Source organism: Epargyreus clarus, unplaced genomic scaffold (assembly GCF_041222505.1).
Source record: "Epargyreus clarus isolate Ecla_fem2 unplaced genomic scaffold, WU_Ecla_fem_2.2 ptg000015l, whole genome shotgun sequence".
Lineage (NCBI taxonomy): Eukaryota > Metazoa > Arthropoda > Insecta > Lepidoptera > Hesperiidae > Epargyreus > Epargyreus clarus.
The window spans coordinates 3,573,653-3,600,129 of NW_027332223.1; the positions used below are offsets into that span (position 1 = coordinate 3,573,653).

The following is a 26,477-nucleotide window of genomic DNA, read 5'->3' on the forward strand; positions in this document are numbered from 1 at the left end:
CTATATTAATGTTTGTTAAGTTTAACAAATAATTATATTTATTATCCGTTTCTGACATTCAATATAGTCAGAATAATAATTTGTTAAACTTGTATATAATTATCTGAAATATATTTAATACAATATAATACATTGAACAACATTTACTTAAATTATTGCTACATTATTGAACATTATTATTGCTCTTTATTCATTTATGACAGACAAGGGAAGAGTACATTACTATAATATTATAATATATCTATAATTGTATACCATTAGATATAATAAGAAGAGGGCTACTTAGTAATTTTAACAATTTTTGGCACAAATAAAATTTACATTTAAAGCAATAATTAAATAAAATGGAAACACGACATAGCGTTTTCAGTGATCAACGAGTTGCGCGATTATTTTAAAAATAACATACAATTGACTTATTTTAAAAATCGACCAGAATAGCATATTTTCTATAACTCATAGAGTAACTACTTCAAATAAACTGATCTGAACTGAACTAAAATATTATTTTTTTTTTTTTTTTTTTTTTTTTTTTTTTTTTTTTTTTTTTTTATAATATAAGAGTAGCAGACGAGCATGCAGTCCACCTGATGGTAAGTGGCTACTGCCGCCCATGGACATCTGTAATCAACCCCAGATAGGATTAGATATTCCTACCTGAGGTCGGCCACAGATGCGCCGCTACCCCTGAGGACTAAGCTGGAACGCCTCGGAAAAGTCTGTCTCCCTTACCACACCCTTCAAACCGGAACACAGCAGCGCTTAACACTGCTGTTATTAGGTAGAAATAGGTGTGGCGGTGGTGCCGCCGGAGTCGAACCACAAAGGGTTCTACCACCTTTAATTATTATTAACATAATCGAGACATACAATATCAAAGAAAAGATATACACAGATGAAAACTTGCAAAACAATAGAAAAAATAATACATTAGGATAAAATAATATAATATAAGTAATTTGAGTTTTTTATCAGAACTTTGAGACATAATACCCTCTTAATAAAAATAAATAAAAGAAAACTTTTTAAAAATAAAAATGTTTTCACCGTATATGAGGCATTGCGTTTTTTTGATATTTTTGCTTAAGGTATTCAAAAAAATATAGAATAACAAATAGAAAAGGACAGAAAGAGACAAAAACAGAAGGAAAAATAAGACACTTTATTCCAACAGAAAATAAATTAGGACGACCTGAAAATATTTCCTATGTACAAAACACAAATAAAATTATATAATTAATAAATAATTATTTACAATTCTTTCAGAGTTACAAATTCAAATTATTATAACGGAAATACAGGCATAATTCAGATTATTTAAAGGAAAATCTTTAGATAGAACGGACATTACTTAAATAAGTATTTTTAATGACGCTATCCATTGTATTTAAAAACCATATCAAAAACCTTTACATTTCATACTAGACATCATTTTAAATTTCTATGCCGTTCTATCTTCCTTTTTCCTTCAATCAGTATAGAGTGAATAATACATACATGATACAAGTGACTTTGTTCCAATATCAATCCTCTACGAAATATTAAAACGAAGTTACTTTAGTTATATACTGTATCAAATCTAGACTTAGACCTATCAATGTACTGAGAACAACAGATGAACATGCAGCAACTAGTTCTAGTTAGAAATGTCGTTACAATAATCGATATAAAACAGTTAACAGCGAGAGCGGCTATTCTAAAAGTTTCAACAAGAGAACAGCATCTAATTTTAATAAAAATATATTACTTCTAGACTGGACAAACAGCACTACTAACGCCATCTAGCGTGATCAGGGCCGGATTAAGAGGCGTGGAGGCCCTGGGGCAAAGAGCGAGTCCTTATTATTTTCCGAATTAAAAGGATTTTTTTCCGTCAAGTGTTTCAAATACTTGCCACCCAACAAATAAGACTACATCAACACTGTTTGGGAAAACAAAGACATAATACTGTTTGAAAAAAGTCAGTTGCTTATTTTGACGGGTCAACGTAAAAAATAGATATATATTTTTTTCTGCTTTGTCTTGTGAAGGCCTCGCGTAGTAGCCCCTAAATCCGGCCCTGAGTGTTACGTAACCTCGAAAATACTTTACGACTACCCTACACGTAAAACAACACGACGCACCATGTATATTGCGAGATCATTAACTTTCACTATGGAATATGAACTATAATATAACTTAATTTATCGACATCTTCTCTTGCAGGATTTGGAAGTAACACGCCTAGAAGAGAAACGAGAATAGTAAAATCACACTGCGTTATTTTTGTGTTTTTAAAATAGCTATATGATTTTTTTAACTCGATGCGGTTGATTTTATATTATTCTATCTGGATTGAGTTACGAGCAGTAATACCACTGTGAAATCCATATAAACTGAACTTAATCATATATGCGTAGTATGTTGGTGTGCGTGTATAATGAGGACAAAAATGGTCGCTTTATGTGAAAGTCAGCTGTAATTCATATTTTGTCACCAAAACTCATTCATAATGTTAGAAATAGGTATGACGGTGGTACCTGGAGCTTTTGTATTCTGGTAATTCGTCTTGTGCTAATTTGTAGCTGAAACACGGTCTTTCGGTTGAAGAGCGTGGGTTCAAATTCTAGGCACTATTTTTTAAACATATTTGCAATCATCAACCCATTACTATCCCACTGCAGTGCGGTAAAAGTCCTACATAAGCCGGCGTCGCTCCCATGGCATCGGGTAGGGTCCGCGCCAAATTTTTAGTCCGCTCTGAAGTTGTAACATAACGTAAGGGCACACTAACTGCGCTATATCCCCGCTAGCCAGAGTCGCCAGCGGAGTGTCGCGCTGTCTTCGACCCGCTAATATCTATAATTTGCTATTGCGACGCGATTCGTTTCTATATACGTAGCGGACTAGCAGGTTTCTTTTTGAAGGTTTCCTTCTTGTGAACAAATAAAAGGGGGGGGGGAGGGCTAGTATGGAGTGGAACTGACCTTGAGCGTGGTGAACATGAGGCCGAGCTCGCCTCGCTGCGCGGAGGGCTCGAGGAAGTCCTCCACAAAGTGTATCTCGGAGCCGAGCTGCAGGATGCGCGCGCGGACCACCACGAAGTGGAACACCGGGAACAGCTCGTCCATGCTCCACAGGTACTGCTGGCCTGGTGTACCAAGTCAAATTCAAATCTCATTTATTCAAATTGATGTATATAGAACATATTTTGAAAATCAACAAACTACTCGTACCACCCAGTGGCAGACTACGGTCGTAGGAAGCTCGAGCGACAAATTGAATGGAGGTCCCCAGTCTGTTTTATTAGATTCAATGTTCAACTGTTTAATTAGATTTTCCAATCTCAAATGTGTCATAGACTTATTTCGTCAATAACTATTAAACATTTTTTCTATAATACAGGAGTTGCAAAAAAGCATGCAGTCCACCTGATAGCCATATGGAAGTACTACCCAAAGTCGGTAACAGGTGATTTACTACTAAATTCTAACTTTGCTAAAAATCGTATAAATGCAACTTGGAAATACTCGTAGTTAAAATCTTGCAGGACGACAGAGGCTTTATATGTCGTCATTATACCCATCTAAATATGTGAATTGAAATGTGTTGAAAAAATGAAATAGTTTCACTAAATATCAGCTTCGTTATAAAATAACGTTTGAAATTCGCTTTGCTGTGCACGCCTATAATTTAAGTATATAATAGCTAGCTCTGTCTAGTGTCTCTTTTTACCACACTTTGATTAGCTTGACCTGTATGTATGTATGTAATGGAATTTGGACTCGATTTTTATCTACTTTGAACGGTCCAAACTACAATTGATTAATGTTGTTTATGTGTTTAACTAAATAGCGTACAAATAATGTACAAAGTAACTGCTTTGCGACTTAAAAAAAATAAAAAGAAGCAAACTCACCTAATTCCTTCTGCACCGCGGTGGTCATCATCTGGAAGGTGCTGCGGATGACGAGCAGCTTCTCGATGGGCGAGAACGTGGTTTTGAGCTGCTGGAGCGTCTCCACCGCCTCCTGGAACAGCTGCTCCCTCAGCGGCGAGTACGGCGGCGACTGGGGGTTGTGGACTGGACCCACCCAGAACTTTCTGGAAACATATAATGTTTATATGTAACTGATATGATAAAAGACACACACATTTGACAATTGGTATTTTTTATATTTATATGAGCATAATTATATTGTCACTGAAAAAAGGCTAACACGGAAATCAGCCTTATAAAACTTTTAGCCTTTCCAGTCACGATATAATATATAACGTTGATCCATATGTTTTGTCGATATTCACATCCTGAGGTATTCCCATGACAGACCCTCCCCAGACAGACATTCCCTGAGGACTATGACATGGGGCTCTTCAAGAGGGGTGTAAAAAGGGCCCTCTTTCAAATCCGGCGATGCATTCGCGACTCCTTTGGTGTTGCAAATGTCCATAGGCGACGGTGACTGCTTTCCATCAGGTAGCTCGTCTGCCTTATAGTTATGTTAAATATTAAAAAAAACACATATAATGTAAATCACAGAGATATGAGAGATTAAAAAGTGATGAATAAAATTAAAAACAAATGACCACACGATTACAAGCACACATATACATATACATGCAAACAAGCTTGCACACACGCGCATTTATACATCAAATATCAAAGTGAAAAATGTAATCAATACAAACAAGAAATCGGAGGTACTGTAATCTACTGGTCGATTCCAAAAACATATAACTGATTTATGATTAAAAAAGTAATAATTAAAATTAAAATCAAATGACCACACGCTTACAAGCACGCATACACACGTACATTCAAACAAGCATGCACACACGCGCGCATGTACTCGTATACATCAAATCAAAATGAAAATATAATCAATACAACAATACTTAATGAACAATCAGAAGTAGAATCCGCGCTAAACTTCTAGCCGCTCTGAATACAGAAACGAGTCGCGTCGCAACAGCAAATTGTAGATATTAGCGGGACGAAGACAGCGCGGGATCCCCCGGCACCCTCCCCTGCCCGCTCTCGCCCGGGTACATAGCGCAGTTAGTGTGCCCTTACAGTTGCTACGGAGTAAATGCTTGTAGTTGTGTTCGAATTGGCTCTCTGACTACACCTGCGCGCAACAACTTAGAACGGTTTAGCAGTTTGGCACGGACTATACTTTAACTTACTGGTCGATTCCTAAGAACGCCATAAGGGTGTGGTCTGGCTGTCGGTTCCACTTTAGCAGCCGCCGCCAGTACAGATCGTCTTCTCTTTTGTTATGTAGAGCGTAAAGCACGAACAGGGCTGGGTGAACCCGGCTCAGTAGTGCTGCCTGGACTACCCATGATCCGGATAATATGTCTCTGGAAGAATGGCTGGGAATTAATATTTGAAGTAAACTTGGCCTGAGAGAAACTCGGCCTCATGATCGAGGGGGCCGAGGGTTAAATCCCAGGCTCTGATTTTTCAAATTTATGTGCCTGTCACTTGCTTAAATGGTGAAAGAAATCAAACAAGAAAACCTGCATACCTGAGAAATCTTTAAAAAAAAAGTTGCAGCAAAGTCGCACTTGGCCAGCGCGTTGGACTATGGCCTAATGCTTCGAGAGCAAACCCGTGCCCAGTAGTCTGACAGTAATGGGTTGATGATGAAATACGAAAAATAATCAAATTATAAGTATTTCTCCTCATTTACTAGTGATATGTGATTCCATGAGCTTGTTTTTTTCTTGCATATTTTGTACATTTACGCATTTCACAAGAAGGCATTTTGAGACTTAGAAGACTAAAATAATAACGTTTAACGTGTACAGTGAGATACGTGTCAATTACTACGCCGCGCGAGAGCGACTGGGGCGACGTACACCAATTGGTGTGTTTTGTATGTTTCAAGTTTTCCCCACTAGTAACCTATCTTTAGTTTATATCAATACTAGCTGACCCGGCAAACGTTGTGTTGCCTTACAAATAAAATGTTAAGGGTGAACAACCCTTATCACTTAGGGGTATGAAAAATAGATAGTAGCCCATTCTCAGTCCTACTGAATATGCATATAAAATTTGGTGAAAATCGGTAAAGCCGCTTCGGGGGAGTACGGTAACTAACATTGTGACACGAGAATTTTATATACAAGATAAAATAACACATACCCCTCTAAAGAGGTATCGTCCTCAGCGTCATCCCTCGGCAGCACAGCATCAGAGCCCTCTACCGGCAGCGCGGGGAACAGCAGCCGCACCAGCTGGTACAAGCGGCTGGTGACGCTCTTCAGCTCGCGGACCGCGTGGCTCAGCAGCAGCGGGTGCACACGGACACCCCCGTACGTCGTGTTGAACGCGTTGGTCAGACTCAACACCAACTGACCGAGCGGGTGGTGCGTTGACTCGCATGCCTGAGAATTTGTTCACTCACAATGTTACTTTTTTTTTGTTTGTATAAAGTACCAAGTAAGTAATTGGTACTTTATATTAATTACGATCTAGCCTAATTTAAGACTAATGAGTAATTCTACGCTGACTTAAACTGCTAAATAATCATATAATGAAGGTTGCGTCCTCTGACACTGCACTTTATTGTAGTATCACATAAGGGATGTTACTAAAGAATTATTATAACAGAATATTCGACTACTTAAAATTGTACTATGTTATTTGTTACTCACGATACTAGAGAATTATTATGATAAAAAAATCGACTGCTAAAAATATATAGCTTGTTACTCCTACAAAAAAGTATGTAACGACCTCACATGTTAAAAATTAAAATCTGTTAAGCTATTTTGGCTGCAGGGCATGTCAAAGAATGAGATATACATGATTATGTATGTATATTGTATATATGTATATTAAATATACATACATGTATGTATATTCTATGTATGTATATCTAATATACATATATACAATGTACATACATAAATTACACTCTAGTCTGGTAAAAATACAATCTGATCTATTTTACTAAATGTAATGCACGAAACGCAAACACAATAGCTGAAAGTAAATACTAAATCAATAAATTATGTGTTACATCGGTGTGCATAACTTAGTCCCAATGCAGACATAAAAATAGTATTAGTTAAGTCGAATATATAAAACTATTTATACCTTTTTACAGCTGATAGAATAACGATAAATCCAATGAAAAGGAAAACACAATAGTATTAAAAAATATATGCAATAATTCATCTTTTTGTTAATACTTTTTTGATATTTTCTGCTAACTAAATCTTACATAATTATACTGATACTTACATTATGTAAATATTGTTTCAACTCCTTAAAATCCGTCAAGTTGAGATCCTTCTGACCAAACTGGGGAATAACTTCTAAACTGTCCATAGACTTCTCCAAATCTGACCCATGGTTTATCTTCTGCAGTTTATGGTGCTTTTCTTTATGAGAACACGAGATCGCCACTGCTACGTTCTGCCATATTTTGACATTGTCTATGGTCGGTCCAGTTGGACCGTTTGCAAAGTGGTTCCCGGTCGGAGTAAGAATAGTTTCGGAAACGCCTAAGCATTGGTAACATTGCCGGAATAGCGCGTTCCATTTTTGGTTGGGAGTAACACTTAATTTTCCAAAGGAGCTAAAAAGATATTAATAAATTAGGTTAGTTAATTCTAGGTAAAGGCTTTATTAGCTCTTGCAATTAATTGCAACAGATTTCTGGAAATATTTGGAAATTTTCTCCTTTTTTAGCATTATAAAAACATACATTTTAATATGAGCTTATTATTTAGTCACATAATTTGAAATTAATTTAATTTTTTTGCACATAAAATAACCTATATATAAATACATATATGGTTACAAAAAAAAAACAACTCACTTCGGTTTCGAGTTAGGGGGTAGTACAGGGTTAGACACATTGAGATGCATGACCCCATTAGATATCTTCACGCCCTCTGTCCAGGCGCCGCTGAGCGACCCCTCCACTTTGTCCCCGCTGGAGAACGTCAACACCCCCTTACCGGAGAACACTCCAGCAGCTCTAAACTCCCCTTCGTAGTGAGTCCCATCTTCGAACACCATCACGCCATGACCCTTTAAAATACAGCATAAGTGACGTTATAGTATCGGTGATTGTTTTTATAAAAAAGAGTAGTAGGTATACAGTAGTTGTCCCTTTAGTCTCGGGAATAGAATAGGGCTACGGTATCCCCTGCCTGTCGTAAGAGACGACTAAAAGGGGGGCTTCCAGGGTTGCGGGCGGCAAGAGTGGGAGCTCGAACCGCCCGGAAAGCAACCCCGGGATGGACGGCGGTATGTGTGGCCGCATACCGTCGTGAACACCAGATGGTGTGGTGAGGTTCAAGCTCACCTGGGCGGAGCCCGACGGGGCAACGCGCCAAGTGGACTCCGGTTGCGTTCCATTGGAGATCCCGGAGTCCTCTACGCAGCGCCGAGGACGGCCACCGGGGGGGGTTTTAGTGCGGTACGAATCCCACATAACCCCATGCCGCTCCCACGGCATAGGGTACCTTTTGAAGGTTTCCCCCTCGTTAAGAGACGACCTTAGTCAGTCATAAATGTATAATACTAGCATTATTTTCAATCTGTTTTATCTATTTAATATGATGTCTCAAAACTAATGCATAATTTAAGTCCTTTGTGTACCTAGTTGTTGTCATTACTTTGTGATACATACATAATATTGACTCAAATTTAACTGCATTAAATATTTTTTCTATTTACGAAATCTTAATCTCTCATTGTGATAACGACCTGAGCATACTACCCAATACGTATTTACTTTCGCAAACACTACGCAACAGATGTTAGTGATAATTTACGAAAACATGAACTCACAGTAAGAATATCTTGCGTAAACAGGCCTTCGTAGTAAATTCCGTCGAGGGTGACGATGAGGCCACAGCCGTGTTTTTTGTTGTCGCTCCAATTGCCCAGATACTTTTCGCCTTTGCCTATATCGTCCATTACTCCATACCCTTGTCGGACACCACAGTTCCACTCCCCCGTGTATATAGTGGCTGAAGAAGATGTAAAATCCCCCTGCTTTTTGATCCCGTGGCCATGAGGCAGGCCATCTTTAAAGTAACCCTCATAGACGTCTCCCGTCGTATACTTCATGATGCCGTACCCATTCTGCAAGTTGTCTTTCCACTGGCCATCGTATGTCCCTGAAAATTTACACACTTTGCTCATTTTATTTATAACTGCATTGAGAAATCTGACGAACACAAATGTATATTTAGAATTATCTGTTGTAAATGGAATTTAATTATATAAATCACGCGATAGTCGCCTGCGTTACCAATAGTAGTAGTTTTTAGTTGCAGTAGTGTGATATTAACTGCCTCATGCATATTAATTGATACTGTAAAAGTAAATAGGATTGGTGTTCTGTATAAAATCGACCATAATGGTCGTAATGTAATTATGAAGGTAATGAGAGGTGTAGCGATCATAATTGCATAGTCGAACCACTTAAAAATAATAGCAAATTTACAAATGAGTAGATGTTTGATACATACCTACTCCAGGGATCTCCATCTTTCCGTGGCCGCACAAAGCGTTCATCTGGAATTGGCCTGCGTATAGCTTGCCATCAGGCCATTCCACTTTCCCACTGCCGTGAATCTTGCCGTCTAACCACCTCCCAATGTACTTCGCATCCTTATAGAACTGAACGTTCTTACTCGTGAACGTATAACTCGCTGTCCTTACAGATGGTGGTTTGAACGCTGACTCCTTGTTTAAAGCTGTCCGAATCGACGTATTTAGGCAATGAATCCATTCTGTCTTCTCCTGTTCCGTGCTCGTCGACACTGAAAGCACTTCTTCTGGTGTCGTTAACTGGATAACGTTCAGCGTCGAGTCTGTGTTCGACACGGGCTCCACCCATAACGTCTCCAATGGATGCACGATCGGTGTACTCCCATTAACGTGTACAAATAAATCATTGAATAAGACGAACCAATGCGTGCTGAAGCGGCCTGGGTTCACGAGATTTAGCTGCCGAGACTTCGATTCTCGTATCAATCGTCGTTCGGGTGTCCTGTACTGCTCTAAGCTTTTTCCTATCGTCTCCCAAAAGAGCTTCGTTAAGTCCGCTTCTTTTCTTTTCTTCTCCTGTTCATCGATCAATGTTTCGAAGGCTGATATAACTTTACCTAATTTATCTTCTATATTTGATTTGGCGTCACCCTTTTTTCGCTTACTTTTGTGACGCAAGAGAGATTGAGCAATACATTTATACGAACTTAATCGCGTTAGAGGCTGCACGAAAGCGAGGGCTACTACGGCTTCCAAAGTTTTCTTATTATTCTTCTGTTTATTTGTTGGTAATTGATCGCTAAACAAATTGTAAATACTTGTAGAAACGTCAACCACACTGTTGATTTGCGCGAAACCACCGATAACGATTAAATTGCTTACAGCTACATAATACTTTTTATACAAATAAATATATTCTTCTAAATTCTTTATCAAAGAAATATCACATTCGTTTATATGCTTCTCAGCATATTGCCATGTTGACAGCACGTTCAGTGCCGTAATATTTAATATGTCACCAAATATATCACAAACAGTTTCATAAATATTGGAATGTGAAGTAATAGCTTTGCTTTTCTTAAGAAAAGGTTTAACAAGAGAATGATATATTAACAACATTTCTTCCAGATACCGTTGAGCAATTGACAAGTTTTGAAATTCTGGGCATCTGGCAGATTCTTCTACAGAACAGTAGCTAAGATTGCCCGAAGACAATATTCTCCAATGGTAACACATATTTTGGGGTTTATTTGAAAAATTTAGGGGCTCATTTATTTTCACAGCCACATTTTTGATATCTTCAGTAGTCACTTCCTCATCTCTTTTACTATTCAAATTGACTATAGATTCCGTAAAACCATCTGTATGTTTTCCCATGAAAAAAATATTCTCATTATGTGTGTATGCCAAGGTGTGGTGTTCCGTTGCAATCATGTCTCTAACTCTGTCACTGTCAGAATTTTCTGTAAATTGCTTGGGTCCACTTTTATCTTCTCTGCAGTCAAAACTTACTTGGTTGAAATGATTATATCCCCATATAAATAAACGGCCATCCAAAGTGAGAGCTGCACAATGCCATTTACCACATGAGACCTTCTGTAACCCAAACCCAGATAGGCTCATTACTACCATTGGCTTCACTCGTTTTACAGTATCCCCAATGCCCAGCTGTCCATATGATATGTCTCCCCATGTCCACAATTCTGTGGCAAGTATATTCTTGCCAAGTTTAGACATGTTTTTAAGATTCTCAGTTTTTCTAGCTACTTCAAAGTCCTTCTCACTACTTATTGTGCTTGTAGAAAATTGGAGATCTTCAAAGTTTCCATTAGACACACAACTGTACATGAGAGAATTGACTTCTTCATTGAGATGTCGATTTTGGAGTTCTACAGCCTCATTATTATCACTGCTTCCACTTACATGTCTGGACAATGTGGCTACCTTATCCCCAACAGTTTTAACTCCTTCATACACAAAGTTAGTTAGATTTGATACATTCTCTTTTATAATTCTAGTGGGTTTTTCTGTGTACTCCATTAAATAGTCCTCACCTGCAGATACCCAAGATAGCTGCCTACTCAAAAACTGCTTAGCTGCATCTGTGTTAACAAATATGTTGTTGAGTTTCTCTGTGCAATCCTGTGGAGTCTCACTATCCCTTTCTGTGTTATCATCCTCTTCATTAGACTTACCATCTTGTGACTTTGGCTCCTGTTCCGCAATGCTTTCAACAAATTGAGCAATGTTTCTTGCAACTTTAGACTCTTCGGAGGATGGACTAGAATCTTCTGTAAAGCTTTGAGCGTCAATATGGACGTCAGTTTGTGGGGCTGTGGTGCTGCTGGAATCTTCACTTGACTTACTGATATGAACACCTAATGGACAAGTTTCCGAGAGGGATGGCACAGAGGCTGGTGACGCCAGGCCTATAATGGTCTGGCATTGAGAGCAATTGGACGCAAATACCTCTTCATCATCATTATCACTATCGGTGTCACAGTTACCTGATTGGCGCACATTTTTCCTAGCAATCACAGCTGCGAAATTTTGCCCCACAGATGCACTGTACACTGTCCGGCCTTCAAAGAACGGAACTTTCTTAATGCTACCAGTATCTAAACCAATTTGGGGCATAACACCTGACCCCCAGAGTTGTCCATCACTACTAATAAACAGCTGACCAAAATCACTTGTGACAACATTTCTGAACTTAACCTTAGAGCTGGTACTTTTAAATCCATGCGGGCAACACTTGGAATCCTCTTTCACGACAATTTCTTCTTTATTTTTAAAATTGGAACTGGTCTTGTATAACCGGCCGTGAACGTCTATGATATAGAGGATATCGTCATGATACGATATGTCGATGGCTGAGACTCCACTGATTCTCCTAAAACTTATGGTGTCGTCTTCAATATCGCAGAAATAGAGGCCATGGTCGTTCCCCAACACAATGTATTCGGCGCCCAAACAACACAGTTTCACAATTTTCTCAGGTACGTGATTCGAAGAAGTTACGTTTAAAGGCGTTATCCCTTTCCAGAACTTATGCTGACTCATTTTAAATACACTTTCTTCTTCATTGGCGGACTAGAATTGTGTGTTCCATACTGATTAATTGATTACGAACACAGTTCATTGTACTGCGAGTTTCCGTTTGGCTCTACACTCTTCGGTAGTGACGCAGCAGCTTGACTCCGATAGAAGAAACATTTAAACGTCTATTTTACATTTGAACACAAAAGTTTTATTTAGGAGAGATTCTTGTAATCATCTGGTTTGGGTTTGGTGTATTGAATTGATTTGACAGTTCCTTGACTGATAGGAAGTGACACTGACAGTGATTTACGAGTTTTGTTTTTTTAATTGATTTTGAGTAAAATAAAAATACAGATCGTGACGTATCGATTTTTATAATATAAAATTATTTTTATGTATTAAAATAGAAAAAGCTTTTCCTTTAGTTGTAAAGTTAAGTGGGAAGCATAAACAACAACGGGTTTAACAAATTTATTAACCCTTTATTAGTCACATGCTCCTTTATTTTATTTATGAGAAGAAATATTTTTGTATTCTTAAAAAAATACTTTGTTCAATAACATACTGATATCATAAAATGTTATTGTTGATCAGTTTTTGCATAACATCGTTCAGTGTCGTTTAACATCATCATTCGTTCGGTATTCATATATTTTGGCTGTGTGATTATATTCTCTTTGTCTAATACTTTAACAATCATTGTGTTAAAAATGTAACTGTCACCGTCGTGCTCGAATCGAGTCGAGCTTGCCGTTTTCTTTTCCAATAAAAATGGCGAGTCGTGGTGGAACATCCAGGCGCGTTCCTGAAACTGAAGCTGCGATTACATATGTGCAGTGCGATGGATTGGTAAATTGTGTTTTCAATTTTAAAAGTGTTGATTAAACAGTAAAATGTCTTAGTGAAAATCCTGTATCCTGACACGTCATGTTAATCTAGTTTTCCAAGTTTATGATGAACTTTCGCCAGTTTTAAAAGACAATTATCGCTTTGAACTAATCGTGTTGTAATTTTATTAGTTATTAGAAGCAATATATGGTGTTTAACAAGAGTATTTAGGTCGACGATACCATTCGATAGAGGTTATGATTGGCCCAAAAAAATCGTTTATTTACCTGAAGCACAGTTATAAGGGTGACTCATACACTGTTTGGGACGATCACCTCACTTGCCAAATTGTGAATGACGCCAACACTTAACAATTTCACTTTCAGTAATGACTTTCTTAGGATAATTTGTGTATCACATGAAGATGTTTAAGAGGACATAAGTTAAGAAGAAATAAAATAATGCTTTTTCTGTATATTTTTTATTTTGCATTGTTCTGTGTCTTTAAACTCCACAATGTCATTAAATTGAAATCGTTGTGAATATGAAAATTATCTACTTAGGATTTACACCAACATTTTTAAGCAATAAGCAACATCATATTGATTGCACTATGATAGATAAATAAGGTTGAAATAATTTACTCTCCCATAAACTGTGCAGGAATTTACATGACAATCATATTTAGTATAACTAAATCAATTGTTGAATATGGACCTCCCTCCCGTAGGTAGTAATTATTTAAAGTTGTATTAAATTTATTAGGTTTTTAATTGTACTATAACAAAATGAAGTTATTTTATTGGACAAACAGGACTGAATGTACACTGTAATATGCTAAATGAATAACTTATTTTATTCTAGGCGGTAATGAAAATAGTGAAGCACTGCCATGAGGAATCATGCAGCAACATGGAGGTGGCGCAGGGAGCCCTCCTCGGGCTGGTGGTGGAGAACCGGCTGGAGATCACCAACTGCTTCCCATTCCCCAAGCACGATGACACCATGGACGAGGAGGAGTACCAGCTGGACATGATGAGACGGCTGCGTCGTGTCAATGTTGATCATTTCCATGTTGGATGGTGGGTAATCTGCTCTCATTGACCAAACTTAAAATAATAGTAATCAACTTAAAATTACAAATTTTAATTGCATCTCAATTGAAATGAAATCTTGTCATTTGTTAGCTTTTGTCAACTTCATTTAAGTTATAAGCTATGTATGATGATTTAGTTTAGTCTATCACACAAGAAATTTAGGTTCATGTGTAATACAAGATATGCTAACTATAAAATTATTGAAACCTGAGTTTTTTTTATTGTTGTCAGATATGTGTAAAGCTCTTTGCTATTGTGTTAAACTTGGTTTTAACTAATTTCATTCGGACAGGAGACCTTTGAACACTATTAGGCAAATCATTGTAACAAATGTACAGGTTACATGTTGTTTTTTTTAAATGTAATTCTCCCAATAAATATACATTTCAGGTACCAGAGTGCTGATGTGGGCAACTTTCTGAGCCAGTCGCTATTGGAGTCTCAGTACCACTACCAAACCTCGATAGAAGAGAGTGTTGTGGTCATATATGATACAAAGAAGTCTGCTAGGGGATTCCTTACCCTAAAGGCATACCGCTTGACTCCTCAGGTATGTTACTTTTAAATATATTTTCTTGTTCATGCTCATAGCCCCAGATTGAAGTTCTATCCACACCAACTTGACTCATAGCGGTCCTCCACGGTACAGTTTACATGGACGTTCTTGCCGCGAACGTGTAAGATGTGGAATGAGCTTCCTCCTGAGGTATTCCCGGAGCAGTATGACTTGGGGCTCTTAAAAAAAGGTGCAAAAAGAGCTCCCATACAAAGGCGATGTTTTGGCGACTCCTCTGGTGTTGAAAATGTCCATAGTCGGTGTTGACTACTTTCTATCAGGTAGTATGTCTGCCATATTGTTAGGATAAACTATTAAAAAAAAAATAGGATTTTGTTTTTCTTGGATATGAAATAAAACTATACAAACATCTAGACTCTAAACAGTTATCCAAATTCACCATATCTGCAAACATGCACAATACATTTAAGTAAAACCTGATTGTGGTGAATTCGTCTCGAAGACCAAAAATGTTATGCATTCGGCTCCGAGACCGAAAATATTAAGATTTCCGCGGCCGTTAGAACAAATAAGGAACCGAATGTTCCTCTCTTCGATGGACAGGATGACCGTGTCCCGAAGAAGGTTAAGTGGACTGTATATACGAAAATTAAGATGCAAAGTGCTATAGGGTCACGCACTCACCTGCTGCTGATGGGCGCAGCCTCTTGTACTAGGTATAAGGCACCTTCAACTCACCCTAAGCTCGAGCTAGCTAGTCTTACCTCGGAATGGTCTACCGGTTACCTCTACCTTCTTCCTCTTCTCACGTGGCGTCGATCTTACAGCACGTTGCACCGCGAACAATGAAGTTAACGCGAATTTAAAGGAAACGCTACGAATACGAATAGTGGCTTCTACTTCGGAGTATAACTAAAACGACAAATATGCGCGAGCGCGACCGACGACTCCGAAGCTTCTCGAACAAGAACAAATCCCGGTGGCGGCATACACCACCGCGAACGACACGACGACAACGGCACTACAACGAACTATTTCAAACTATAAATCTCTATGCTTTTAAACCTACAGATTAAAATTAATACCAACGACAAATAATTAATACGTAGAACCATAGACAAAACTGAACATACCGCCCACCTAAATACTACGTATTTACGAAAACAACAAAAATTACTTAACCTACGACAAGAAAAAGTTACGTTTAAACGTAACTAGTTATACAAAGGTAGAGGACAAACTTTAACGACTGGCCTTTTATACTCGCCAGACATTGTCCTAACACTAACTACTCTACAAACACCATCCGAGCCTGGGTGTAGAGCTGTAACCCTACCTAACTTCCATTCCAATGGATTAACTGTCTCATTTACTATCAAAACCAAAGTTCCTATTTTAATTCCTGAGCTAGTTTTGTCCCATTTAGCCTTTTGTTGTAGGGTATGTAGGTATTCACGATACCACCGTCTCCAGAAGTCTTGATGCATTTTTCGGATAAGCTTCCAGCGCTGGGTGACAGGTATAACCTGTTCGACTAGATTTTCTTCGGGAAGCATCGACAAGGGTTCTAAAGTTAAGAAATGTCCCGGCGTTAAAGCAACGAGATCATTCGCATCAGAGCTGAGAGGGGTTAAAGGTCGGGAGTTGAGCATCGCCTCTATCTGAGCCAAGACAGTATAGAACTCTTCGAAAGTCAATCTTTGTTTACCAATGACACGAGAAAGGTGAGTTTTCACAGACTTAATTCCAGCTTCAGCTAGACCGTTGAAATGAGGACTGCCAGGAGGATTAAACGAGAACTTTATTTCCCGGCCTTCCGCAGCCTGCTTCATGATAGAGCCAAGGTAGTTACTAGCACCTACAAAATTTCTTCCTTGGTCAGAAACGATGTTACTACAACGACCACGACGAGCAATGAATCTCTGCAAGGCAGCAAGGAAAGCGTCAGTAGAAAGTTCGGAAGCCAACTCTATATGAACCGCCTTGGTAGAGGTACAGACGAACACGCAAATGTACCCTTTATACGTCCTCACACCACGTCCACGACTAAGAGCAATGTCGAATGGTCCCCCGTAATCGACAGCTACACTAGAAAAAGGCTTGATTTGAGACACACGAAACGAAGGTAAATTCCCCATCAAAGGAACTGACGTAGGTTTTGGATTAACACGAAAACACCTTATACACCCAGAGACTACGGAGCGAATAGCCCGTTTGGGCGACAGAATCCAAAAATCTTGCGAAAGTAAATTTTGTAGAGTTTGAGCACCAGGATGCATAAATTTCTTATGGTACTCATCGATAATAAGAAATGTTAATCTATGATTACGAGGTAAAAGAATAGGATGTCTAACGGTAAACTCTACATTAGCGTTAGCTAACCGACCGCCCACCCTCAAAATACCCGCGTCATCAACGAAAGGAGACAATTTACGCAAGGCTTTGTGTAGCGAATTAGGCGAACCTTTACTTAGACAATCCAATTCAAACGAAAACGACTCTACTTGTGCTTGCTTTATGAGCAACTGAAAAGCTTGACGTAGCTCACAAGGCTGTAATGCACCGACAAATTTATTTTTATAATTTCTCAAATTATGAGCGAAACGAAAACAAAATGACAAAACACGCTTTGATTTCGAAAGCGACGAAAAACGATTTAACAAATCGCTAACGAGATTCACCTTTTCCGGTGACAGAAGGCTAAGAATCCTTTGTTCTTCTGCGATAGAGTCTGTGTCCTGTTCTACCAATAATGAAGAAGGCCAATCATTCTCTGGCTCTACAAGCCATGAAGGGCCCTTCCACCACATGGAACAGTCAACGAGGTCAGCTGGAAGCGTACCACGAGAACCAATATCAGCAGCATTCGAACTAGAGCTCACGTGACGCCAATGGTCAGGAGCTACTCTACTCTGAATGTGGCTGACTCTATTCGCCACAAACGTTTTCCACTTGGATGGACAAGATTTAATCCAAGCCAAAGTGACAGTAGAGTCAGACCATGCGTAAAGTTCTTGAACTGCATGAAATGGTTTTAAAGCCTCTACCACTGATTCCATTAAAGTAGATAACAAGACAGCAGCTAAAAGTTCCAATCTTGGAATCGACAATTTTCGCAAAGGCGCGACTTTCGACTTTGCGCAACAAAAATGAACGGATGTAGAGCCATCCGCCTCAACGACACGAAAGAATGTGACAGCACAATAGCCACGTTCTGAAGCGTCACAGAAGCCATGCAACTGTAACGACACGAAAGAATTTACCATACGCCGAGGAATGGTAATCGAAACTAACGACGACAATTGAGACTTAAATCGCAACCACTCGTGTGCAATGTGAGGTGGCACATTATCGTCCCATGAAACTCCCGAAGTCCAAAGAAGTTGCATAAGATATTTAGCATAAAACGTAATCGGCGCTAGAAATCCCAAAGGGTCATAAATCCGCGCAATATGGGAGAGTATGGTACGTTTGGTGCACCTAGAATCATCGGGGTTGACGACACGAAATCTAAAATCATCCGATTGCGGATGCCATAAAAGTCCCAAAATTTTTAAGGAGAGGTCTGACATCTCTTCGAAATGTTTAAATTCTTCTGAGTATAAGTCAGAAGATGGAAGATCAACGAAAAACTCACTACAATTAGATGTCCACTTTCTTACATGGAAACCACCAGACGACAAAATTTTGGTGAGTTCCGAGCGCAATTGTAGAGCTTGCTCTACCGAGTCAGCGCCCGACACGATATCATCGACATAAATGTCTCTACTAAGAACGGTAGAAGCAGCCGGAAGTTCTTGGGTAGAGTCTTCTGCTAGTTGAGCGATCGCACGAAGAGCCTGAAACGGTGCAGATGATACGCCATAAGTGACCGTGCGAAGCCTATAGTCACGTATAGGACCGTCAGCAGATGGGCGCCACAGAATGCGTAGGTACTCGGTGTCATCTCTACAAACCAAGATTTGTCTATACATCTGTTTGACGTCACCAGTAAAAACGACAGCATGCCAACGGAACCGAATAAGTAAATCGAAAATATTAGTTTGCAGTTTAGGCCCAGCAAGTAGTGTATCATTCAAAGACAATCCATTAGCATCTCTACAACTTGCATCGAACACAGTACGAAGTGGGGTGCTAACAGAATCTGGTCGCAATACTCCGTGATGAGGGATATAATAAAACTTCCCAACGCTTGAAGTCGGGGGATCCACCTGCTCCATGTGACCGGCAACCTCATACTCATTCATGAACCGAACGTAGGCATCTCTAAATTCAACATTTATATTAAGTCTTCGCTCGAGAGAGAGAAATCTTTTTAAAGCAATTTCACGGGAATGTGAGAACGATGGCTTTACTGCAGGATTCATGAATGGAAGAGGCACCACAAATCTACCATCATCGTTACGACTATAATTATTAGTGAAATAATTTTCACAGGCTTGATCCTCCTTCGAAAGGATTTTACAGACAGGAGTGCGAACCTCTTCTGTTTCCCAGAATCTTTTTAAAGTGTTATCTAATTTTATATTTGATAAATAAGAGTTATCGACGAAAAAACAATCACTCTGTTTACCATTACGACAGTTGTGTGTGTGATCTACCTCACACTCACCCATTAGAATCCAACCAAATATAGTATTTAGAGCCTTTGGTTGTCCCGGCCTCCCTCGTCTCAGACCAGGTATGAGAGATGAAGCAAATATATCCGCATTCAATAGCATGTCAATAGCCCCTGGACGAGCGAAGTCTGGATCAGCCAATGGTAAATTCCTAATATGTGACCAACCACAAAAATCAACAAAATGTGCAGGTTGGTCACTACATATCGACGACAAAACAAAAGCTTCAAACTTAAAATCAATTTTATTTGAGTTATAGGATTTTATTTCACAACATAGTGAACCACGAGACTCAGCAACAGAAGATCCGATTCCATTTATTGATTGTTTAGTGTTTTTAATACATAACCCGAGGCGCTTTGCACATGGTACCGAAATAAAGTTGCAAGCGCTTGCACAATCCAACAACACCCTTACAGGTTGAAAGTTTCCCCAACTATCTTTTATAAGAACCTTAGCTGTAGAAAACAAGATTGTACTTTTACCACCGACAGAAGTTAAAACAATATTACTCAGTTGTGCATTATTATTAATGGAACTAACAACTTCAATATCAGGTTGGGAATTGCTATCAGCGGACGGTGTAACCGATTTTTTAAAATGTAACAATGTGTTATGTGAACACCCACATACACCACAACTTATAGGGACTCGACAAGTTTTTACCCTATGAGTTTTCGAAAAGCAACGGATACAAAGATTTTTATTTTTAATGAATTTAAATCGAGAATCTATATTTAAATTTAGAAAATTCTTACATGATGAAAGACTATGTTGGCCAGTACAAAAGTCACAAGTCACTCCCGACACGACAAATGAGGATTTGGACTTTTTAAAGTTACTTGGTGTCGGTTTTTTTGATATTCCTACATTACTTAATATTGGGTTCGGAGTTACCTCACTTAATGCCCTAACTTGTTTCTCAACAAAATCCTGAACTTGAGTGAACTCTGGTATCTCATCTGAATTAAATTCTAATTGAAATGATTCTTTTGTGGCCCGATCTAACTTTGACCAAAATAAATGGAACAACATGAAGTTCTTATCTGGTAATCCAAACTTTTCCAAAACACTTAAATTCTCCACAAAAGTTCTATGAACACGCTCAAGTTCTACAGCTGATTTTGTTTTCACTGGCTCACATGACAACAACTTTTGATAATAGGAGGCCGTTATATAGCGCTTCTTATTATAATATTTATTAAGTGTATCATATGCGTCTATATAATTTTCATCCGTGAGTGGAAAGTTCCTGATTAAATCATACGCTTTATTTTCGACACAAGTTAACAAGTAATGTAACTTTTCCACATTAGGAATATTTCTATTATTATTATTTTCTAGCTTACCATCGAATGGCTTAATGTTAATTTTAGGCAGCTTAGCAAAACCCGAAACTACTTCTTGTTTAATCTGACGGTCACTATTTAAATGCCGCAGACGGGCCAAAACACTTCTAAATTTTGTATCAAATGATGCAGTTACACCAATTTCAGACTGGCGTTGGGCAGCACTTAATGAACGCAATAAATTTATTTGCGCTTTATGGAATTCATTTGAAAGTTCCCTAAGGTCCTCCTCAACGCAGCCTGTCATATCCGATCCCGCTATATACTCCAATCGCATCATACTGTAATCCCGGGCAATCCTATTAACGTCCCCATCACTTGCGCCACTTTCGTTGCTCCCAGTAGACATTGTCATTAATTGATATAAGTTTATAAACTTAACGAAATCGACAACAATAGCAAATAATTGCAATGTCACTGACAGCTGACTTCGACACAATAATACGTCAAAGTCTAATACAATTTGACAGTATTGACAATATAACCAACGACAAATAAATATGGCGCAATGCAATACTGACAACCAACGACTATTAATAAAAATAGCGCAAAGATGGCGGGACCTAAGTACAACTAACAAAGTGATGAGTTGTAAAGAATCACACCCACCCTCAACATAAAATGTTAATCGACAAAACGAAAATTACGAAATTTTATAGAAATGCAATACAAAATAGCAAATCTAATACGAAATACGACACGAAACGACAAATTTAGAAGCCACTTTACGTAAATGTTCGTTCCTTTAGCGAAATACGACACGATAAAATTAATTTCAATGTTCGTTATGTTCGGTCGACGGAAAATAGCAAAAATGGTGTTTAGGACGATGGAACAATTAAGATCCGCCGAAGTGACCAAAAATGTGGTGAATTCGTCTCGAAGACCAAAAATGTTATGCATTCGGCTCCGAGACCGAAAATATTAAGATTTCCGCGGCCGTTAGAACAAATAAGGAACCGAATGTTCCTCTCTTCGATGGACAGGATGACCGTGTCCCGAAGAAGGTTAAGTGGACTGTATATACGAAAATTAAGATGCAAAGTGCTATAGGGTCACGCACTCACCTGCTGCTGATGGGCGCAGCCTCTTGTACTAGGTATAAGGCACCTTCAACTCACCCTAAGCTCGAGCTAGCTAGTCTTACCTCGGAATGGTCTACCGGTTACCTCTACCTTCTTCCTCTTCTCACGTGGCGTCGATCTTACAGCACGTTGCACCGCGAACAATGAAGTTAACGCGAATTTAAAGGAAACGCTACGAATACGAATAGTGGCTTCTACTTCGGAGTATAACTAAAACGACAAATATGCGCGAGCGCGACCGACGACTCCGAAGCTTCTCGAACAAGAACAAATCCCGGTGGCGGCATACACCACCGCGAACGACACGACGACAACGGCACTACAACGAACTATTTCAAACTATAAATCTCTATGCTTTTAAACCTACAGATTAAAATTAATACCAACGACAAATAATTAATACGTAGAACCATAGACAAAACTGAACACTGATAAATTTACAAGATTATTTCAACTTTGGGACAATTGATGAGATTACTTTTTGGGTATATGTTAAGTTTATGTTTTTAAGAATCAATCTGTATATCCTGGCACATTGTTTCCAGTTTGTTTCTGTCATAATTATAAGGCTAAAAATGAAGTATATAAGTCACACGTCTTTTAATTTTTTTCAGGCTATTGCCATGTATAAAGATGGTGATTACACACCAGAGGCTCTCCGTAATCTGAAGATTGGTTACGAGAGCCTGTTCATTGAGGTGCCCATTGTGATCAGAAATTCTCCGCTTACTAACATCATGATGTCGGAGCTCGCTGAGATGATTCCTGAGGAGGAGGGCTCCAAATTCCTCGATTTAGGCACTGCCTCAGTGCTTGAAGGTAATAAGATTTATTATCTTAAAAACTATTTAACATAACTTGTCACCAGTTTTTTTTATCCTTCTATTTGTGCATATGTGTAAAATTACAATCTCTTTATAGGTCAACTACGTAGTTTGATGGAACGCGTCGATGAACTGAACCAAGAAGCAATCAAGTTCAACCGTTATCAGCAGATGGTGGTGCGTCAGCAACAAGACAAGCACAGGTGGTTGCTCAAACGTGGTCAAGAGAATGCTGCCCGAGCGGCCAAGGACGAACCCCCTCTACCTGAAGAAGATATCAACAAGCTCTTCAAACCATTACCCGTACCGCCGAGACTGAACCCTATGATTGTAGCTGGTCAAATCAACACATACAGCCAGCATATAAGTTCTTTCTGCTCGCAAAGTTTGGCTAAGCTTTACTTGGCCCAAGCACTTCAAAACGCGAAGGATAGCAAGCAAAACTAGCATTTGTATTACTAACAGGGAATACAGTTGTGGGATTGTGTGGGATAAATCATTATATGATTGTTACATCCCAAAATTGTATGCTCTGTCTGTTGAACTGATAATAAAAGTGAATGTCACATATTCTTTTTCGTTTTTACTGAACTGAACACTGAACTTTGATTTTTTATGTATTAAAAACCAACCAATAGACAATTATTGCATGAAAATGTACAACAAAAGATTATTACCATAAAGTTATATATTCAAAAATAAACAATTCTGTTTCCTGGACACTTCGTTTATTATTACCATTCTAGTTTATTTTATTTATTTCTTATTCTCCTTTTTATTGAATTGAACCGCAATTTTGTAAAATTGCGTAATTTAGTCTAATCTTTGATTCTTATGCTATATTTTTATATTCCTATAGACTCAAAATAAAGAAAATCGTAGCCAAAACTTAAAGTACTGCACTAGAGGTGTAGACAAAAACTCAATTTTCGCAAATATGTTCCCTCCAATTACTTTTAGCTACTAATTAACTTATTAGGCGAATGCTTAATTAACATAATATATAATAAGAATCCTTCGTTCAAGTTCTGCATGCAATTTAAAAAGCGCCTGTCACATTTCTAACATTCTTGTTGCTTTCCGGCAGCTGTGTACGTTTGCGTAATAACTTAATTATTCTAATTCATTCTGATTGCTCAGTAATGGAGCTTCCAGGTTTTTTACAACACCGTAAAGTTAGATTAACGCCGACAAAGGTAATAGGGATAACTGGTGCGATTGTCTCTTGATTGTCACAAATTGCTTCATCCTGGGTGCAATCCGCCCCTGGATAATTGGGCCAATCTGTCCCGGTACTAAATTACGGTGCTTCCCTAATGTCCGTTAAACACGAGGAATCTTTGAAAACTCATTACGATAATATTTTTTTCTTTCAACTGTTATACGTATTCACAGGAATATTACCTACCCTTCTACAAAATAAGTATTCATATGTAGGTACTCATATAATCAAAACTGTATTTTTTTATAAAAGTTCTTATCTACTACTTAGTAGTAAATTATGCCAAGCCTCGACACGTCCATAGAATTTTGTTTACTTTTGTCATCATTTTTACTTTTACAATAATTGTAATTATTACAATTTTATGACCCTGCATCTTTCTTAAATTTTCCTTTTATTTTTGTTTGTTTGATACATGGATATAAGGATTTTAAGCTAATAAATAAGAAATAGGTAAGTATAGTCCGTGTAAAACTGATAGTCCGCTATAAATATAGAAATGAATCGCGTCGCCATAGTAAATTCTATGACTACAACTTGCTCGCAACAACTTCAGAGCAGATTAGCAGTTTGGTGAGGACTATACTAATTTTTATACGACAAGGATATTTAGTAACCAGGAAAATATATACTTCACTTACTAATTTAACTAACACGAAATTAATTGCATTGCATCTCTAGAATAGTGAACTACGCAACATTGCGTGCGAAGGCCGACATATTAAAAGACTTTAGCATCAAAACGACGGATTTCATTTAATAAAGCCATCTCGAGACGGAAATGAGATGTCGTACACGAAGAGACATTCGTGACCAATTTTGACCATAATTAGATTGTTACGAATCGAATTAGTGATCGAGGGATCAACCGCAATCCGTCTCATTATTTTTGGGTGGCATTAGTTACCTTATATTTTTTGTTTTATGGCTCTGCATGTACACGTGCATACAAAAAATATCCAATTTACTATTGTGAATACATTTAAAACAATCTGTTTGAATCATAAGCTTTGAAGGTGGTAGAACCCTTTGTGGTTCGGCTCCGGCGGCACCACCACCACACCTATTTCTACCTAATAACAGCAGTGTTAGGCGCTGCTGTGTTCCGGTTTGAAGGATGTGGTAAGGGAGACAGATTTTTTCCGAGGCGTTCCAGCTTAGTCCTCAGGGGTAGCGGCGCATCTGTGGCCGACCTCAGGTAGGAATACCTAATCCTATCTGGGGTTGATTACAGATGTCCATGGGCGGCAGTAGCCACTTACCATCATGTGGACTGCATGCTCGTCTGCTACTCTTATAATAAATAAAAAATAATAATAAGCTTAGGGATGGTAGGATACTGCAGATTACTGGATTTTTGGACTGGAATCCTCCATAATTATGCTGAGGCTCCAACACTTTGGCACTGAATTACCTCTATTAGTGGGACGAAGCAAACCTCTATTTCTGAGATTCGTTATCTCTATTTTATCGTCATAGTCTCTTTAAATGATACAGCGAGTGAATTTTATATATATTAACCTCTGTAACCATATATTAAGTGTATCATCTATGTCTGTAACTGAGAAAAAATATTTTCGTTTGTTTACTTACTTATTCTTATTCTACCCGCAAATTCCACACTTAACCAATTTTGAGCCGCAATCTCCTTCAGTCATAGACCTATGCCTTCAGTTCTAGTTTTGCTTTACTTATGATAGTAACGATGACTGAAAAAGTCGAAACGAAGGCTCAAATCGTTATCAGTACGTGAAAACCTGAAGTTAATCCCTTCTCGTATCCGTTTATGAAAGTGGGAAGAAGAAGAAGAAATTTAATTCGGCACGTTAAATTCGACACAGACTCTACTCTTTGTAGAATAATTCAGAATAAATAGTAAATTCTTAAGGACAAGGAAAATTAAAAAGAATATCCTGGACTTGACCAGTGTTTGGAATGATACCCTCTGTAAATGAGACAGACATTTATTTATACCTGAATATTTGAGCCACTGGGTACGTGGAATACCTCTGAAAAAAGTAAGACAAATTTGCAGGTCCCTTCGAGTCCCACTTAACGTATTTAATATTTACGTAGGTAAGTGAGCTTCGTTACACATTGGAGATACATGGCCATTAGATACTGAAGGTTAAGGGGTAACGTTACAAATCTTTACCTTTACTTGTCTCGCATGGTACTTTTAGAGGATTCCATCGTGTAAATCTGAAATCAAAATTATGTAACTTCATTTTATTTCTGGGTCCGGGAATTTGTGTTTGTCTTTGCATAAAGTGAGAGTGGTCTTATGATTTATATTGGCTTAGATCTACAAAATCCAGTGTTGTAACAGCATGGTTTAACTACGTCCAAATACTTAAAATGTGCGGTTAAAATGGTACCTACATATTATATT

General features: G+C 38.3%; 2 protein-coding genes across 3 annotated transcripts; one reads left to right on the forward strand and one right to left on the reverse strand.

The window, feature by feature from the left end:
• Positions 1 to 848: 848 nt before the first annotated feature.
• Als2 (Amyotrophic lateral sclerosis 2) lies at positions 849 to 12,823 on the reverse strand. 2 transcript variants are annotated; one of them, XM_073080301.1, is made up of 9 exons: positions 9,481 to 12,823; positions 8,795 to 9,126; positions 7,815 to 8,029; positions 7,235 to 7,571; positions 6,131 to 6,372; positions 5,167 to 5,343; positions 3,899 to 4,083; positions 2,967 to 3,130; positions 849 to 2,223 (listed from the first exon to the last, which is right to left on the reverse strand). In XM_073080301.1, the coding sequence occupies exons 1-9, from the start codon at positions 12,563 to 12,565 to the stop codon at positions 2,179 to 2,181; spliced, it is 4,782 nt and encodes a 1,593-aa protein (XP_072936402.1). In that variant the 5' UTR covers positions 12,566 to 12,823; the 3' UTR covers positions 849 to 2,178. The 2 variants fall into 2 exon arrangements, with proteins under 2 accessions (XP_072936402.1, XP_072936401.1); XM_073080300.1 differs by having other exon boundaries at positions 8,795 to 9,141.
• Positions 12,824 to 13,236: 413 nt separating this feature from the next.
• eIF3h (eukaryotic translation initiation factor 3 subunit H) lies at positions 13,237 to 23,433 on the forward strand. Its single transcript, XM_073081173.1, has 5 exons — positions 13,237 to 13,393; positions 14,237 to 14,454; positions 14,860 to 15,019; positions 22,654 to 22,858; positions 22,961 to 23,433. The coding sequence occupies exons 1-5, from the start codon at positions 13,316 to 13,318 to the stop codon at positions 23,308 to 23,310; spliced, it is 1,011 nt and encodes a 336-aa protein (XP_072937274.1). The 5' UTR covers positions 13,237 to 13,315; the 3' UTR covers positions 23,311 to 23,433.
• Positions 23,434 to 26,477: the final 3,044 nt, after the last annotated feature.

What these genes read in the sequence shown, in the direction of transcription:
- Als2 (XM_073080300.1), bottom strand. Translation starts at nt 12,565, where the DNA reads ATGAGTCAGCATAAGTTCTGGAAAGGGATAACGCCTTTAAACGTAACT. An exon ending in GATGGAGATCCCTGGAGTAG is followed by an intron (nt 9,142 to 9,480) that starts GTATGTATCAAA and finishes AAATGAGCAAAG; the next exon opens with TGTGTAAATTTTCAGGGACA. An exon ending in CCCCCTAACTCGAAACCGAA is followed by an intron (nt 7,572 to 7,814) that starts GTGAGTTGTTTT and finishes ATATCTTTTTAG; the next exon opens with CTCCTTTGGAAAATTAAGTG.
- eIF3h (XM_073081173.1), top strand. Translation starts at nt 13,316, where the DNA reads ATGGCGAGTCGTGGTGGAACATCCAGGCGCGTTCCTGAAACTGAAGCT. An exon ending in GATCATTTCCATGTTGGATG is followed by an intron (nt 14,455 to 14,859) that starts GTGGGTAATCTG and finishes TATACATTTCAG; the next exon opens with GTACCAGAGTGCTGATGTGG. An exon ending in CATACCGCTTGACTCCTCAG is followed by an intron (nt 15,020 to 22,653) that starts GTATGTTACTTT and finishes AATTTTTTTCAG; the next exon opens with GCTATTGCCATGTATAAAGA.